At 37.5% G+C, this 19,889-nt stretch overlaps 1 protein-coding gene across 4 annotated transcripts; it reads right to left on the reverse strand.

Moving 5' to 3' along the window:
- Positions 1 to 1,924: 1,924 nt before the first annotated feature.
- Positions 1,925 to 13,349, reverse strand: RB195_011912 (uncharacterized protein; the record flags this gene model as incomplete). 4 transcript variants are annotated; one of them, XM_064193531.1, is made up of 11 exons in its annotated part: positions 1,925 to 2,056; positions 2,275 to 2,319; positions 2,398 to 2,420; positions 2,487 to 2,635; positions 3,038 to 3,167; positions 4,263 to 4,334; positions 4,466 to 4,543; positions 4,602 to 4,707; positions 5,503 to 5,685; positions 7,839 to 7,941; positions 9,178 to 9,371. In XM_064193531.1, 11 exons carry the CDS (start codon positions 9,369 to 9,371, stop codon positions 1,925 to 1,927), a joined length of 1,215 nt encoding a protein of 404 aa, XP_064051114.1. The 4 variants fall into 4 exon arrangements, with proteins under 4 accessions (XP_064051114.1, XP_064051112.1, XP_064051113.1 ...); XM_064193532.1 differs by lacking the exon at positions 4,263 to 4,334; XM_064193530.1 differs by lacking the exon at positions 2,275 to 2,319.
- Positions 13,350 to 19,889: the final 6,540 nt, after the last annotated feature.

Here is a 19,889-nt window from a genome sequence, read left to right on the forward strand (position 1 = left end):
GTCCCCACTCATCACTGCAATCCGAGTCGATTCCAAGTGCGCAGCTTCCAGCGCAATCGCGGACGCAACTGCGTCGAGCTTCAGGTCATTTTAACGGGTTATCTCTTTTCAAAGATTAGTAGGCTATGAATATAAGTTGAAAAGTTCGTCTTTCAATAAACCTCGGCGTAGTTAGATGCCGTATTGATTTTTGATTAGATGTACACAAGGTTATTAAATAATCTTATTGGCTAACATTTGGGCAGAATCGCTTTCTTCAGAGCCTGAAATTCATTATTCATTTCACAATTTAAACGACCAAATCTCTCCACAACCAAACAGATAAACTACTTTTTCAATCACCAACTTGGCGACCGCACTGAGTGCTCACCTTGATCGGAGACGTCTAACATGGACCGCTGTTGGCTGAGAGCGAACGGTTCGAATGTCTCATTCGGGATCAGTAGAGCCATCCGAAGTATGATGCGAGTTCTCGCGTTATCGACAAATAATCGCTCCAGCGGTTCATTTTAAGGTTTTAGGATTGGATCCACAATTCCTCTAGTGATTTTCGAGCCAACGTCTTAGATTCGTGCGCTAAGATCTGGACCCTGACTTCAAAATCGGCTCGGTCGTGTTGGCCCATTTCAGGCTCTGAAGAAGGCAATTTTGCCAAAACGTTAGCCAATAAAGTTAGTTAACAGCCTCGTGTAAAGCCAAAAATCGGTATGAATATCAGTGGGAATTATGAAGTAGATTCATTTCCAACTCTAACACACGTAGTAATTCGACGCTCTTTCCAGCTCTCATATCACATCATTACATTTGTATGCATAGTCCTACGAGGTATGTTAAAAACAAACAATTATTATTTAACAGTGCCATCGTTGTACTCGTTACGGTCCCTCCGGAACCTCGCTTGTAATCTACTCTCTATGTTTTCCATCAAGTTTCCACAGTACTTCAATTTCGTGATACGCCACCTTTAACTTTGAATGAAGTTTTCCCTTTTTCTTTTGTATTGATCTGGGTCCTGAAGCTAGACACTACCTGTGACTGTCATTAAAGGCACCATACCACGAATCTGAGGTGGTGCGGATTTCAGGCGGAGTATCCGTATACGGGGTCGTAGATTATGGAGAAGAGGGTAGTTCCGCTCATCTCTCCCTGCATCACTGCAAACAGCCGCCTCCAGAATGCTGATTTGTACGACGCCATCTATTGCAACGCTCCACTCTTTGTGCCGCCTCCTCCCTGCGATTCGTCGAAAATCAATTCAGACTGCCCCGATAGGCAGTAAGGAAGGCTACGCGTGTAAGGGTGGCGCGCTGCAATAGAAGGCGTCATACAAAACAACATTCAGGGGCCGGCTGGTTGCGGTGATGCAAGGAGATGCGCGGAAACACCCCGGTCTCCATAGTCTACGAAAACGTATACGGATACTCCACGTGAAATCCGTAACATACAAGATTTTGCTATGCTGCCTCTAAAATTCGGAGAAACTAATTAAACCGAGGTGGTCATGAGAACTCTTGTTTCGATCTCTCATCGCAAATTCTGTATTTTCAAGTTTCTTTTTACTTATTACTTGTCTTATTTTACTCATCTTACTTTTACTTACTTTACTTATCTTACTTTTACTTATTTTTTTAAAATTTTTACAGTGACAAATTTGAGAGAATCAATCAATCGATAAGAGAAAAAAGCTGGTCCTCAAAAATAGAACGTCTAGGAGAAACAAGTCTACAAACACGAAGGTATCGTTTGATCCACAGGAGGATTACCGTTGTCACTATTCGAATTTCATCAAAACCTCCGAATTCTCTCAGATTTTCCATGTTAAAGGTTGCTCGTAGCGTAATGTCAGATTTAAGGAAAAAAATCGTGTACGATCCACCAAAACAAATCCTAGAACTTCATTAAAGAAAACAACAGGCAACAAATACTAATTACTCAAATCTTCATCAGCAATAATAATCAAAATGTGAATCACAAGAAATAGTCTCGTTTGTTTTTTCTGTGTTGAAGATTTTTCAAGTTTTTCTTCTACGAATTCACCGGATGATTTTCTTTTAACCTAGAATAAAACACAAATAAAAAGCTTGTACAACCAGCTCAGCTTGCTATGATATATAGCTACAGCTGATATGAAAGCCACAAAATACGTAAAAAGAAAAAAAAATATCTAAGCGTGCTACAATACCAGATTAGAGCAATGACAAGATGTGGTGTATGTAACAAATACTTTTCTCTTTTTTCTTTCTCATTCAGTGAAAATAAACATTAAATGCCCACCGGTTCGATTTTGTGATTGGCACTTTTTTTTTTCTCAATCGATGACTAGAACCACTATGAATTAATATGGCGTAATTAGATAGATTGTGTAGAAATCATGAGAAAATCGTCTTTTTTCCAAACTTCTTCGTCGTCCTCATCATCATCTTGAAAATTCGATCCATCACCGCCGTTTTCCGTCACTTCGACAGATTCCGTATACATTGCTGCACCTTGTTCTACTTCTGTTCCAGTTGTTGTTTCGTTTCGTGCTGGTGTTTCATCTTCTAGTACCGTATCCAGTCGTTGACCGAGTTTATGTTGTAATTCGGCCAGCACTCGTTCCATATGTTCGCTTTTTTGTTTCTCTTCCTCTAACATTCTGAAAAATCCATGGTTCGATTGAATTTTTCTTAATCGTTAAAGGCATCACTCCACAAATCTGAGGTGGTACGGACTTCAGGTGGACTATTCGTATACGGGATCGTAGATTATGGAGAGGTGGGTGATTCCGTCCATTTCTTCCAAATTACCGTAAAAAAACGGCCCGAAAGATACGGCTTCGAGCGTTTCGGCGCGCTACTTTCTACAACTAGTTCGATTGGAGCGCGCCAGCCCTGTGCACGCGCCGCATCTTCCGGGCCGTTTTTTTACGCCAATTGGCGAGAAATGGGCGGATTTATCCGCCTCTACATAATCTACGATCCCGCATACGAATACTCCACCTGAAATCCGTACCACCTCAGATTCGTGGGGTGATGCCTTTAAATAACTACGCGCTCACCTTGTGGCCAACCCTCGTACTATTTCCTCGTCTTTAAGGGCCAATCGCTCTTGTTCCAATTCAAATTCCAATCGACGTTTCTCAGTCTCGAGCTGTTGCCTTTCGGAAATTTCTCGATCACAACGTCGACCTGGAAAAATAGCATATGAACGGAAATGTTTGGGAGAATGGAGGAATTTTCAAGCATATGAAGCAATATGAAGAAATACTTCAGAATGATTCGTAAAATTCCAACCGAGGTGAACGAGTAAAGCCCTGGAAAAGTAGTGCTGATGCCGATACTTATGTTTACTGCCGGAGCAGCCGCGCAACTCGTGTTCGATTGGAGCAGATCAAACTTTGGGGAGCATGTTAGACAGGCAAACTCCTGCAGTTGTCATTGATACAACACGCCCATTGAACGAGCATAACTACTGGAATTCTAGACTACGACGATCCTGTTTGCAATCTTTTTCTTTTGAACCTAATGCAGATGATATTTTCAGAGCGCATATGGTTTTCCTGATACGCCAATGTTCGGACTGACTTATGGTCATTTAAATACTATTTTTTATTTTTGTATTTAACCGAATTCTTTTTAATCTCATATTTCTGTACTCAATCGATTATTCTTATCTTCACCGGGAAAGGCTTGTAGCTTTTCTCGATTGGTGAAACTCGGTGAACAGTCCTTGATTTTCAGGATAATATATTTTCTAACTATTCCAATAATTATGATTTTGTTTTCTATAAGTTGCAGTTCAGGAAATTACGAATGGGATAGAAAGATCTGCTATCCTGGACATTTTAGATTTCCTATTTTGCGAGCAAGTTATGCAAATTTTGAAATTCTCTGAAAAACGCGCTATTATTTTGTTCCTATTAGTTTATCCTATTTATCGTCATTGTTATTCTCAGTTTTCATTATTTCGTGTTTTCGTTTTTTTCTGTTCTATTGTATAACTGGAAGCAATTACTTCACATTTCGTTAAAGAAGTGAGGAACCAAAGTTTTTTTTTTGTAGATTCTCATTTTTTTGCGGAGGTGCAGCAACCCTCACTACTACTACTTACTACTTCTATAGTGAGTATCATGAGATAACTAAGAAAAATACACGAAAAAAAATCATACGTGAAAAAGTAGGGAAATAAAGGAGTAATCCCAGCTACAACCACTTAGGCTTATGTTTACCCGGGCGACCGCGACGCGGCAGTTCACATCACTTTCTCGAGCACACTCTCCTTACCCTCTGTTCTGCTCCAATCAAATGCGCGTTGCGGTCGTCCAGGGAAACAGAAGTGTCGCTGCCCATATTCGACTAAAAAACGTATTTTCGGTTGTTACTGGAGATTAGGAGCGACTGGACGGCTGAGCCTGATGAGTGTACGGTTTTATCCTTTACTCTACGAATAAGTTCACTTTAAAAAAAATGCATATTTATTTTATTACCGTCGTATCGTAGCGATCGCTTCTGATCAAAATCTTGTAGAGCCAATCGAGTTGGTCGTTCAATTGCAAGGCGTATATCTGAGAAGTTAAACTTATTCAAAGGTCAACAATCAATCAATAGATCACGCGAACAAACCGGTCACAAATGCTCTGCTGATAAGCGGGTCGAAATGTGCGAATTCCACCACCCGTTTCCCAAACTGTACATCCCATACGAATCGATCACCTTCTACCGCACTATCCTAAACCACATGCGGATAGAATGGAATATGGTGGGTGGAGCTTGTGTTTGACATATTTCTCGTCCGCATAGAGCTGTGATTGTTGATGGATCCCGCTACTTTGCGCGAGGGGGAAACTTTTCGAGAGAAAATATTTCTGATATTGTATAAATGCATAATATTACATACATAATTTTATACATAATTTACATAATTATGGATCTACTAATTATGGATAATTTCAGTACATGGTTTTTTTTTTCTCACAACAATTATGATTGTTATTTTGAAGAAAACTACATAATCTTTTGATAGTTTTTCTTAGAACGATTGTCTATGATCATTTTGACTATCATTTCGAAAAAAAGACTCCATATTTATTTATTATCCATATTTATTATTTTTAACTTTTCTTAAATTTTATTACTATTTTCTTATATATTTTCTTAGAAATTCTTACATATTTTCTTAGAAATCGGACGCTACTTAGAATGCTACAATAATTAGATAAATAATTAGCATTATATTATTTTCTACAACAATTATAAAAATAGTGACATTAAGAATAATAATTAGGTAAATGATTAATAGCTAATAACAATTATATACTACCTAGAAATATCTAGAAATTAAGATAATGATGGTAATGATAATCATCATTTTTGAAACTATTACTTATTTAATTTTTACTTACTTATTTAATTTTTAATTTTTTAACTTTTATTTTAATTTTTTTGAAAAAGTTGCTTAGTTTTTTTTTTTATATTTCCTTGGAATAATTACAGCATATGACACTTTTCCATCGTTTATACTCACTGAAACTCTGGTTTCAGCGTCAAGCGGGGCCGTGACGCGATTGTCGTTGTTGATCTGTTTGTCGAGCGGCCATAGGTAAATCGCACCCGGACTAATACTACACCATCCGGATCGCCATTTGTTCCGTTGCATACGTGGCATGCAACTTCGACCACCACCACGACATCGAAACAGGACGAAACCCTAAAATCATCTTTTTTTTAAATGACTGCTTCATCTATCATCATTTTTAGTGCATTCCCAATTTTTCGTTAGTTATTGAGAGGAGACAGGAGTGTAGCTCAGTGGTAAGAAGAAATTTCGCAGCGACTACATGGTCAATGGTTCGGGACCACCCCAGTGCCAGCCATTTGCACGCATTTGATTGCTTCAGAATCAATAAATTGATACTGGACTCGTCTGGGAGCATGAAAACACTGCCTCGATACATAGGTTAGCCCCGAAAGTCATTATGTAGGCCGAAGAAACGTTCTTAAACCTTAAATGCATCACCCCACGAATCTGGGGTGGTACGGATTTCCGGTGGAGTATTCGTATACGAGGGCGGGTGTGGTGCAGTCGGTTAGAGGTACCAGACTTGTCTGGGAGGATTAAAACACTAACTTGACCATCGGCTGGCCCCGGCAAGTCATTCTATAAGTCAACAGGCGTTCCAAAACCTCATCGATTACGAATTCCAGTGAAACGCGTTGGCGCATCCCAACTGGACTGATACGCCAGTGACTTTATCCTTTATCCTTTTTATTCGTACACGAGATCGTAGATTATTGAGTGGAGGGTGATTCCGTTCATTTGTTTCTAATTGCCGCAAAGAACGGCCCGGGAGATACGGTCTTGAGCGATCCGGCGCGCTATTTTCTACAACGAGTTCGATTGGAGCGCACCAGCCTTGTGCACGCACCACATCTTCCGGACCGTTTTTTTTTACGGCAATTAGGAAGAAATGGACGAAATCACTCCCTCTCCATAATCTACTATCCCGTATAAGGAGACTCCACCTGAAATCCGTACCACCTCAGATTCGTGGGGTGATGCTTTCAAGTTTTGCAGATTAGTGTTATTTCAGTACTGCTTAAAGATTATTTTGCGAAGAATTTTTCTTTTTCCTCGAAACTTTTTTATATCATTTCTGAATTTGACTAAGTTTTTGTGATTTCTCTTTTTTTCTGGTGTACAATAGGCGTATGTGAATACACTTTAAAAAAAATTAATATATCTTGTGATGCGTTCCCTGAATCCCTAGTAGGCTGAGGTATGTGAGAAATTTCCGCATGAACATGCTGTCTATTTGTATTGTGTGTAACACAGCATCGACCGACCGACCGACCGACCACCGATCCATCCGCGCTTATTTGCTCACCATTTCACACCTTTTCAGCGCGCAACTGAATCCGTATGTAAATAAACTGGTGAACTCCCTCTTAGCTGACTGTATGTGACTTCTTCAACGTAAGAAATCTTTCGATACCATACGAAACTAGAAATCGAGGCGAGCAAACATTCGGGGTTATCGGCATCTCTCTCTCTTCTTCTTCTCGCACTCTCTCTCTCTCTCTCTCTCTCTCTCTCTCTCTTTGTGTGTATATATATGTATGACAACAGGGAATGATTTTTCTATTAGTCATCCGCTTGTCTGATTTTCATACTCTATCATACGAATCACTAACAATCCACAAAGCACTCTTAGTCAGAGAGTTGTCCTTTGTTCCGTAGGAAAAAAGGACGTTGAACGCCATTAAAATCATCGTATACTGTAATAGAACACTTCTCATGACTCATGACACATCTAAGAAATTCCTGGGAAATTTCTTTCTGAAAACATCATTGATCGGATGAATAAATAATAGGTGTAAGAATAAAATATCCTCATGTCTAGGCAAGGTACATCCAAAATGCGTGCATGTCACACAGTAATCGATCCGCTTGGGACCCATCAACGCATTCGACTTCAACAATTCAGAATCCCCACAAGGTTTATGAATACGTGTTTGGTCTATACAATAACTTGACGACTTTGAACCCATGTACTAAGATTTTATTTTTCATTTTTTCAAATTTTTTTCTCAGGATTTTAATCCTCCCGGACAAGTCTGTCACCAATTTATTTACTATATTATATTTTATATATTGTTATTTATGTGTCACTACAGTATTATTATATATTTCCATATTATACTTACTCCAGAGTGAAATAGGGTTTGGTTGGCTGCGGAGCGGTCTCGAACCATCGACTCTATTCTGGCGGGCGGCCGAACCTCTTACCAACTGCGCCACACTCGCCTACTTGTATATAGCGCAAGTACACGACGCGACGCTATAGGATGACGTCATCTTACCTTTCTAATTACTTGTCCTACGATACGCTCGAAAACTCGTTCCACTGCCGGTTCGAGTTCTTTTCGATCTGCGAATTGCACTTCAATCAAATTCAACAGCTCTCTGGAAGAACGCATTGATTATTGATTCAATAACAAAAATCATTGAACACGACGCATACGGATTTCTAATATATACATTTCTTCATATAATTGTTTGTTTATTGTTCCACATTTTATTATTTACTATTATTTTCAGATAAATAAATAAATAAATGCATACGCGGATTTTCTACACATAGTTCGTTCCTTTAATTTTTCTTCTAAAGAATTAGATTGGTTTGAAATAAATAAAAAAACAATTAAATTTACAATTGAATTTAGAATTTCCACAATATTTCCTAAAAGATTTCATTTGCTTTTTGACAATCCCTATTTTTAAAAATCGCAGTCGTTCAGTTCTGATGTGGTGAATGTTGTTTTTCTTCAAAATTGTAGTTAGGAATAAAAATTTGGAGAAAAATAAATGGAAGGAAAAATCGCTGCATAAACACAAAAAATCTGGGAAATTTCTGCAGTACAACGTCAAATAATTTTTCTTTGGATAAAAGAAACCTGAATGAAATCCACATCGATATATCCGGCATTGTTAAATGACATAATCTAATATCTTTAGGTTTTTTTTTTTTTTAGTAAATTTCTATTTTCTCAAAAGAGAAAATATGAAATCGCAAAAAATACGAACAACCTGTTCTTGCAGAATAGAGCAGAATAAATTTTTTGGAGCCTGAATTTCGTGGAAAAAGGTGATTTTGATAATTCAAACGGGAAATTGTGCGTGTCTGGGGAAAAAACCTTTCACAGTTCAGGATTCTCATGGCATACAATTCGACACAGTTTCAGTTGGTTAAATGTAGAGAAAGGTAAAAACATTAAAAAACGTTTTAAAAAAATCGTTAAATCTGTCTTGCTTAAGTTTTCAGATATCGAGGAAAAAAAGAAGGAGGACTAATCAGGAGTATGATCGATAATAATTAATCAATAATTAATAATTACACGTCCAGACCTTCCAAATTCAGCCTCTGGATTTGGATATGGATTAAATTGGACTTGAATATGGATTTGGATAGAACGATGCAGCTCGAAAGGGATAATCGGTTCACAAAAATTAAAAAAAAAATCAAGCTTCTATGAAAATAGAGAAAAATTTTCAAAAATGTAACGAAAATCTTGGAAAAAAGGATTAAGTGAGGACTAAAAGGTCTGGTAAAAGCGAAATCAATTTAGGTAATTGATTAAAAGACGATAAAATATTGATTAGTCGCGAAGAAGTGCAAATTAAATCGACAAATCACCTCACCGAAAAGTGACGGAATCATGACTGAACGTGTTTCCTCTGGATGTGGACGGCCGACCAGCTTCGCGTAGCAATTCGTCGAGTATAAACGATGCTTGCGTGGGATGTAGCGCGCCCGACGTTGTTGCATCAGCAAAATAGGAGAACACACGGAACATTCGCTGATATAACACATCGCTCAGTGGATCATCGGCCATCCTGAAAACTTTTTGGGTGAATGGTACCAAAACCGTGATCAGTTTGGTTCGGAGCTTATTACACGAAATTTTCAGCGTGGAAGAAATTTCTGGGATTGCGATGGGCTCGAAAATCAAGAAATCTATTGATTGTTCCAAGTTTTTTGCAATTAATAGATGGGAAAGGAAAATCTAATAACTTTCCAGTCAACCTCTCCTTATATTGGGGTTGCAAAATAATTATTGGTCATTTTTCAAACGTAAAAATTTTGGTCCATGTAACATTGCACTATAATTATCTGGAAAAAACCGGAATTAATATTTTAAAAAAGTCAGAATCGACAGAATTTTCTTCTTTAAAAAAATCGGCAACATAATTGACTTGTAAAATGAGAGGTTCTGTATCAAATCCTAAGTAGTATTTTGCCAATATTTTTCATTTTCCTGGGATTTTTACGTTTGAAAAAAAAGTTTACGGAGACTTTTGTCATTTTTTTTGATTGGTGACTGGGAAAAATCACTCCGTGAAAAAATAAAAATTATTCGTCAGCCCAAACAGCCCGTCAGCTCTGAACGGAACGGAAAGTAGAGTAGAGCGTGGAACGCGAGTAGCGCGTAGTCTCGACGGAAATCGCCGAAACGAACATTCTGGAATGTTTTGCGCCTACACAAAAGGCTATCTATCAATGGAAAAAAAGCGAGCAGTCACGCTGTTCGGCGCGAAACGAATGGATGAACGATCGTAATTTTATGTTAATAAGTTGAAATGATGCATGAATCGGTCAGCGTTATGAATTCGTTCGTTCATTCATTCAATCGACGATCTTTCCATGTACAAGCGGGGCAGAATTCAGATGAGATCCATCGTAGAGAAGGGATCCTCAAAAAATAGTGAATTCAACAAATAACCCAGAAGAAGAAAAGAATGGTAGATAGGAGGATGAAGAATGACTTTTTCCGGCGAGCACGTATTTTGAGCGGATCCTGGATAGTAGATCCTAGGACGAAGCAGGAAAAAAGTATAGCTTAAATCAAATTTTTAAATTTTTCCAAGAAAAAAAAATTGCAAAATTTCGAGCCATTTACTCATTTCATATGCATTTTTTGCAGCATTTTCATAACCCTACGGACGAGTTTTCTCGACTAGACTAGTCGACCAATCACAGAGCATAGTGTCCGTGTACGTTCCAGGATTCGAGAATGAAGGTCAAATGATTGATGGGAAATAAAATTTCCCTTAACACAGACGTATTCGTTGAAGTCTTCTATGAGAATAAATAGATGCATAGATGCAGAAATTTCATTTCCTAACGATATTGATTGTGGGCGGAGCCGACGACGTATGAGTCGCTGCGATCGCTCCGCCCACAATCAATCGACTTATCGGTAACGACGTCGATAACGTCAATTTCTGACGCCAAATACCGACGACTAGTAACAAAGACGAATATCTTCATGTGATTGCTATGACTATCTGGCTTCTGGCTGCTGGATCCGAGTCGTAAAAATCGATAAAAGGAACAAAGAAAGAAAAGAGGAAAATAAATAGAATAATGAATATTTATTGGTAAAGTAACTTTGAGAAAATAATAACTACGTAATAAATAAAAATATAATTTTGCTAAATCTTCGCAGGACCACCATCCACATATTCACGTCGTGTCTTTACGTGAGATTGACGAGTCTTTCGTGCTTTCATACGTTCCTCCACCACGTTTCTACCTACCTTTCAACATTACATCGTTCTTTTTTTCTAAACTTTTACTTTTTACTTCTTCGGTTTCCAGAATTTATGACTCAGTCGCCTACGCCTTGTTCTTTAAATCATCACAAAACACTGTTCAATTCGTCCGTACACGTTACTTTCACCACGACAAAAATATCATCAGACACTTTGAAAAGAACGGTTCCACTATCGTTATGGTTTTTTTCTTTGAGAAAGTTTTCCATAGGAATAAAGTTTAAAGGACGCAGAGATGTTAAATGTAAGCGTGCATACGATAGAAAATGTAAAAAAAAATAATATAAATAATATAATATCGTAAAAATATGAATATAATTAAAATAAATGAAATAAAAACAATAATATAAAAAAGATAAAAACAAATGATGTAAATGTAATAAAAAAAATATAAAAGAGATGTTAAATGTAAGCGTGTATACGATAGAAAATTCAAAAAATATCGATATAAATAACATAATATAACAAAAATTGTAAACTTAATTTAAAAAAAATGAATGGAGTAAAAAATGAGTAATATAATAGAAATAAAAAATCTAAGTATAATAAAATTACAAAATAAGTACGAGGGCATGAGCGCTGAAAAATCCTGGGATTTTTCGGAGATTGGACGAGATGTCCTCCTCTTCCATGACATGACTTATCATGTCTTAACATGGAATCGGTACACAGTAGCTGTGGATAACAAAGAAAACGCCATGTCAACGTTCTACGAGGAACTCGTCCAAAGAACTTTCAGCGACCGAGGGAAAAACCGGTTTTTAGGTATGCCGCCGTCACATTTCACACATTTTATCCTCAAAATCAACCTTTTGCCGAAAATCTCAGATACGATCTCGAGATGAGAGGACTTTTAAAGGTCGTGTTAAATAAAAAAAAACTTTTCATTCATACGTGTATGGTGAAAAAAAATAATACAGCAAATACGAGGATTGGTGCATTAATTTTTCGAATTTTCGTTCGAACTGTTCTGTTGCGGAAAAAAAGTCAAGTATTTCAATAATACAAGTAATATCGGTGTAATAATTGAAATTAAATGCCTAAATTTTTCTCAGACTCTTCTTTTTGTTTGAAAAATCTTTTTTTTTTCTTTTTTTAGAACTAAGTCAAATGATTCGATGAGACTATATAGGGTTTTAAACTAACAAAACAAATTTATTTATTCGAATTTATTTTTATACCTTACAGTTATTAAATAAGTATAATAGATAATAAGTAATATAATATACTATATGAATTAATTATTAACAAATAATAAACAATAAATTCATCTTTTACACATGAAAAACGATAGATCCTCATCTTTTTCTCGTTTTTTTTTCCTTGGTAATTTTTTCCTCAGACAACTTCTGTTCATGAAAATCCCCTAACGATGTCGGGACTAAGAAATGTTTATTAATTAAATTAAACACTACTTGATCTCCCCGATGTATTCACATTCCAGAAAATAACACACTGGAATATTTCCGTGAAATCTTCGCTGCGTTTTTTTTTCTGCCCTTCTTTCTCAAAAGTGCAGAAATGCAGATAAGCATCAGCTCAGAAAGTCAGTTTCATCGTTCTTTTCTTTATATCTCGTCTTAATCAATACCTTATCCCCGAAGCATTTTTTCTTTGAAATCCACAAAAATTTTATTGAATTTCGAAAATTTCCGTTACTCATTACTGCTATTTTAACAGCAAGGGGACCGTTTATACCGGTCAGGTACGAAATTTTAGCAAAAAAAAAAACTGAAATTTTGTTCTTGGAGCAAAACTCTGTGCTATTTAAAGAATTTTAACATTTTTGCATTTTAACAGACAAAAAAAAAAAAACAAAACGATGCAAGCGATTCGAAAATCGTTATATATTGAGAATATGATGAGACAAATGTGACAGTTGTCCTGGGAAACCGGATTCGAGAGAGTTTAATCTAATAGCCACACGTTTTCCTCGCAGTTTAGTTTCCATCTACGAAAGAGGGTAAGAAGGAAAATCTATGTGTGACCGAATAAACGAATAGAAAAACAGAACGAAAACAACTGAACGGAACCGAACTAGAAATTTTCCGGATCGATTACTATAATATTAATGAGTCGATGTTGTAAGCGTAATGGTAAGAGACGCATAGGAACACACCGGCCGTGCGTATAAAATACCGGAAATACCGGATAACACGATGCGACGACGTAATAAGATACGTTGTGACGCCGCGACGACGGCGAGGACGAGGAGGAGGAGGAGGAGGAGGCGGCGGAAGCGCGCGATGGCATCGCATCGTGGAGCGGGACTGGGCGGCGATTGCGAATCCGCCGCCGACACGGCGATTCGGCGATCATCAGCCGGCGCCACCGTCGGAACAGCTGACTCTCGGTTCCGTCGGTTGACCGTCGGGAGCGGCTCGGATTTAGGATCGGGAGAAAAAGCTCAAAGTTTTCCTTAGGAAAAAATTATTTAAATCCTAGATTCCTGAGAAAAAGCACATGAGGACGCGGCACCAAAAATAAATCAGCATCGAATCCTCATTATAAAAGTGCAACAGGAGCAGTAGCAGCGACACACACACACACACACACAACGCTCACCCGATAGATAGGCGACCGACGATTCAACAGCTGGATGGATGGACGGATGGATGGATGGATGGAGGGGAGATCCAGCACCTATCGATTGACGTCATGCAAATTGAAGTTTAAAAAATGAGAGGAAAGTCGAAACGAAGCAGGAGGAGACGAGTTCGCCTAGCAACTAAGAGGGAAAAATCCATAGAATCGCATTGGGAATGAGCACATAGTTTTTATTGGGACCGTGAGATGGTCTCGATCCACAGCAGTATGAATGATATAAACAATAACAATAACAAACAATATAAACATAGAAACCAAAACTAAATTTTAGCAGAAAATTTTTGGTGAAAGTCCTGGAATTTTGTCTCGATTTTTCCTTAAAATTTCAAGTTTTAGATAAAATAGCTCAATGTAGAACGGGTTTTGAATAACATAGAAACAAAAGTAATATTTAAAACTAATCTTCAGAATTAAATTCCAGGAAAAATCCTAACATCTAAGATTAAATAAAGTAATTAAGTATAAATATACTACTAATATAATAAAATTCATCTTCAGTAACATGAACAAAATAATTGTAATATTTGAAAGTGAGTTTTTGAGATTAAATATTTAGGAAATTATTAAAAATTGACATCAAATCAAATACATTATGGTCGTTCTCGATCCTTCGAACGTTAAATTATCAAATTAAACAGCTCATCAGCGTTTGTCACAATTGATATTTTTAATAATATTTTTAATATTTTAATATTTTTATAATATTTTTAATATTTCCCATAGAACAGAATTTATGATCATCTAACGAAACCGTGGCGATAACGGCTGTCCGTAGCTTAACAACAAGAACGGAAAACGCATCCAGAAAAAGTAGTTTACAGTTGGTTCCAACTAAACTCAGCCGAAGCGACGCCTCGAAGCGGCGCGGTCGCGTACGCGGCACCACACCGGTGAGGCGAGGGCGCCGCCTCCGTGGGTGATTCCGAATTGGACGCGAAATCGATCGATGGTTTAAAAGAAGCTCATCAAACCTTTTTTTTCAAGTTAATACAAGCTCTCCTTAACAGAAAAAAAATATTCTTTCCACAATATCTTTGTGCGTTTATATATAAACAAATATGTATTTAATATATTTTCAAATTCAAGTTACAGAAAGCTCCATAAAAACTCATTCAGCTCTAGAAACTTCTTTTTTCAATAAAATAACTTCGAGATGAAAAACGATTCGGAAGATTACAAGAGGAAAATAAATAAAAAAGAATAACAAGAGTGCAAGAACTAAGAAACTCTAAGAACTGCAACATGTACTGTACTTTCGAAGTGAGGAGAATCGTTGACAAACATTTTCGGATCCGGGAACGTTCTGGAATTCTCATCATGCCAGCCAGCTGACGAATCATCGTTTATTCTGATTGACAATTTGAGGGGAAAAAAAACCTCGATGTTTACATTATAGGCTTCAACGAGGAACGTTTGACGGTGATGACGGGAGAGAAAATCTGCTCTAAAGGCATAGAGAGGGAAGATCAGGTGGCGTGGAAGGTTAAAGACGTAGAGGAGCCTATATAATATATAATAAATTTCCGGATATGATTGAAAACAGTTGGAAATAATGTGGAACACGTTTTTTTTTCACCCTAGCTCTAGACGAGCAACAAATCCGTAGTGTTTATCGTGATGTGGTGATGATGATTCGCGTTTGCAGAAAGCGTTGTAATAGGATTGCGTTGCAGGACCCGCCAGCCGACAAAAGAATCGCACAGCATGTGAACGTTTTTGAAACGAATCGTTTCACCATTTGAACGGAGGGAAAAAACGTGCCATTCACGAATACACAGCAGTAAAAGAGCAATGTGCTTCGACGGCATAGTGAATCAATGGTGGTGAGAGTGTGTCAACACTAGGGCAAAGCATAAACTCAGAGGAGCACCGTATTTGTTTATGGAAATATACGACGCACTAAAAAAACAGCACAAAAAAAACAGAAAGGAAAGAATAATCCGTTAAAAAATACTGCTATTATTTGTTTTATTATTATTAATATCATTATTTATACTAGATGAGCGCCGCTAATTATATTCACCTCCTCAACCGCGACGCGCTATCGGTTGGAGCGCGGCAGACAGTGTATTATTATTACTGTTATAATCAATATTTATACTAGATGAGCGCCGCCAATTATATTCACCTCCTCAACCGCGACGCGCTATCGATTGGAGCGCGGCAGACAGTGCTGCTAGACACGAACGGAGCGTGATTTTGCGGCGGATGCGTTGCGGCAGCTCCTTCCACCCAAATAAACGTAAATGAATGGAATAAAATCGCTTATAGGATAGGGATCACATTATTCTCCTATCTATGAATGAGGTAATGAAGTCCTCTTCTTTCGGGGTCCGTTGTTGTTTGTTTGTTTGTTTTTGATGTTGCCTACAACATCGCAGTGCATGTGATGGGTAACTATTAGCGGTACTAGTATGACCTACTCCTTAATCCGCGTTACCACGAGCTCACTAAGGATCTCCGGTAACCTGAATGAAGGGATGCAGTAATTGTCCTAAAAACGGCGTGGGAAACGGCCCCACCGAGCGTTTATGCCTACGAGGCGCATGAGGACGTGTCACTCTTGCACAAGTACCGGTTTTCTTTATAGCCTATGCATTTGTTTTACTTACCGATACTGTTGGGAGAGCTTCATCGATTATCGTTCGCTCGCTAGACGCGGCACGTGTGCGTGAATGGTGTGTGCTAAGGTGGTTCGTAGGGAGATTTGCACAGGAAGCCAGTTTCCCACGTAGTTTTTTTTCCGAGAAGGATTAAGGTGAATTAAACGTGACCTTTATACTAGTGATCTAAAGCCCAAACTCTACCTTTTTCTTGAGAGATCGTCAATTTTGTGGTATGCTGTCTGGATGGGATTCACTAACTATACGCCTACAACGCCGATCCGATAGCATACTGTTTTCAGAAAATCTGCAACAATTCTCAGTGGTGAACAGCCTACAACACGGCTACCACCATCTATCCCAAGATCCATTTCGAACGGATTGAAGCCGTCCGCAAACCGTCGAAATTCGTCCGGAGTGGGCAAAATTAAATTTCCGAAGTCGGAAGGAAAACGTGAAATTAAATTTTGGAAATGCCAGTTGGAATAAAAAAGGGTAACTGGATCCAAATATGACTTCACGATCAAGTTTTATTCGAGACCCGCTTTAAAAATGAAATGAAGGTCTCTCAACTTTTTCAACCTTCGTCAATTACTCCCACACCTTCGCTATACTGCCATATTGGAGTATCCGAGCGTCGTGGAACAGTTGGCAGATCCAAGAAATCGTGTTATTTTCCAAGAAATTAAATTTTCGTTATTTTGTGGAATCAACTTCTTTGAAAAAATGGGGTCTATGAGCAGAGCAAGTTCTAAAGGAGGGATGTTTATCTTAGAATACGTCTGGATGTGAATAAATGTATTGGAAGTTTGGAAGAACAATTCGAAAGACTATTTTGAAAAGTTCTGTCATTATACGTTCGAGACGAAAGTTTGTTGCAGACAGAAGGACAAAATCGGCAAAAAATGTCCATCAAGAAATGTTCTGGAAGCGCTGAAGGAACAGCTGTAGGGGCTAGCGAAAAAAAAAATAAGAAGAAGAAGAAAATTGATTAGAACACAAGATCAAGTTCGACAGATATCACGTGACTCAGGGACATCAGGATCATCAATAATGGCACCTGATCGAAGAGGTCACCGAGTTCCGAAGTCACGTCAGCCAGAGGTCAAAATAGCATTTAATTTAGAACCCGTATTTATATAATTTATGACTTATTTATAATTTATAATTTTAATATTTGTAACAATATATATATTTTAATTTATGAATTATGAAATAATTTTTTGAATTTATTCACGTAATTTTTTATTCATATCTAATTCAAAAATTAGTTCAGAGTATGAAAATGAAGCGTACTGTAATATATACGTCAAATTTATGATAATTGAAAATTTCTTAACTGCAGAACACGAATTTTAAACAGGATAAAAAAACAAAGTTTGTAGTTATTTATATATTATTTATGGATAATTACTTAGATTATTTTTGATGACAAGCGTTCATTTTCCACTTTTATTTTTATATCCTTAAATGAACAATTAATTTCAGATATTTCTCCTTAATTAATTATATTTTTAAAAATTTTCATCTTCACATGAAACTAATTTTTATCATTTTTCCCATCGAACTTACGGATAGTCGAATGGGTCTTTCGGATGTTCATTATGCATAACTCTTAAGCGCTTTCAGCATATTCGACTTGTCGAAGTATTCGCAGTCAATGCAGTCGATCAATCGATCGATTTGATACTCGAACTCGACTTGAATATTCATTCGGTTTTAGTCTTCGAGCATAAGTGTTGCACTTGATTCTTGGCGCACCACTGAATGTATTCGAATGAATAGATGTATGAATAGGTGAATAAAATAAATAATAAAGTAAACAAACGAATGATCTCAGTTTTGGGATTTCTCATGTCCTCGGCCACTTCTTTCCTCTCTCTCTCTATTTCATCCTCTCTCGTGTTCATTCTCTCCTTGTTTAGCATTCTCTCTCTTGCTCATTCTCTCCTTCGTTCTCTCTGTCCTCTTCATTCTTTCCTTCTTGTTCATCCTCTCTCTTCTATTTCCTCTTACATGATCATTCTGTAGCTTGTTTTTATTTTCTTTCCCTCTTGTTCATTCCTCTCATTCATTCTTTCTTGTACATCCTCTAGTTCATCTTCTATTTCTCTTTTGTTCAATTTCTTCCTTTCTAGTTCATTCGATTCCTATTTTGATCATTCTCTCCTTCATTTCCTCTCTTGTTCATACTCTCGTTCATTCTTTCTCTTGCTCATTCATTCATTCATTCATTCATTCATTCATTCTCTCTCGATCTTTTTTCGTTCATTCTCCCTTCTGTTCATTGATTCATTCCTTGTTTCTTTCTTTCTTGACCTCTTCTCGTTCATCCTCCCTCTTTCTTGTTCATTCGTTCAATCTTTCATTCATTCATTCATCCTTTCTCTTCCTCTCTTTGATTCTTTCTCTCTCGATCTCTTCTCGTTCATTCTCCCTCTTGTTCATTCATTCATTCATTAATCCATCCTCTATTTCTCTCTCGATCTCTTCTCGTTCACCCTCTCTCCCTCTTGTTCATCCATTCATTCATTCCTTCTCTCTTTCTCTCCCGATCTTTTACCATTCATCCTACCTCTTTTTCATTCATTCATTCATTTATTCATTCATTAATCCATCCTCTCTTTCTCTCTCGATCTCTTCTCGTTCACCCTCTCTCCCTCTTGTTCATTCTTTCTCTTCACGTTCATTCTCTCGTTCATTCTCCATCCCTCTTATTCATGCTGTCTCTTTCTCTCCCGCTCATTTACACTGCATGATGACCGCTGCTTAAACTCACACAGCGCGGTCATGGCGCGGTGTTTTGAGCTGATGTGAAGATAGGAGGATAGCTTATGAATCAACTTTACAACTGCGCGCACACACACATTCACACACACATAGGAATAGGAGGAATGACGGCGATGAGACGACGGCAGTCGTCGTCGGCAGCAACACGTACACTTTTGCATTTTATTCAATCGAAATCGGATATCTCACCTTCTGCAGCAGGAGAATGACCCGCCAACCCACCACCCATCACGGGCCAATTTGAAGGGCCAGTCCTGTTGTGTAAAATTCAGGCGAAATTCTAGTGAGCTCTGTTCCATCTTGTTTTCTTTTCTGTTTTGTTTTATGGGAACACTTGCAGGTGTTTTCAATAAATAAATAAACAAATAATTAAATAGAAAAATCGAGAAAAACCCACACATGTGGCCGATATACTATAAACTTGGCTAACTCAATCCCATGCTAAGAACATATTTGACTTCGATAGCGATGGAACCGTGGTCCCTTCTGATCGCTTCATAATCTATTTATAAATAAACAAATGAATGTAAAAGTAATCTATTTTCATATTCGCGAAAAAGGGAGACATTTAGGACCACATCTCTTTTTTTTGTAATTTTCAAAACGGCCTAGCTTGCCTACATTACAAGATAGATGAAACTACAACAAATTAATTAAAAAACTGTTAAAACTAATAAAAAGTAGAGTTGATGTAATTAGAACAAGTTAGTGGAAAAAAGTTATTAAAATTAATGAAAACTAAAAAAAGTTATTATATGAATTATTATATTATAGGATTATTCATGAAACTAGAACGAA

The sequence above is a fragment of the Necator americanus genome, chromosome III, assembly GCF_031761385.1.
Source record: "Necator americanus strain Aroian chromosome III, whole genome shotgun sequence".
NCBI lineage: Eukaryota > Metazoa > Nematoda > Chromadorea > Rhabditida > Ancylostomatidae > Necator > Necator americanus.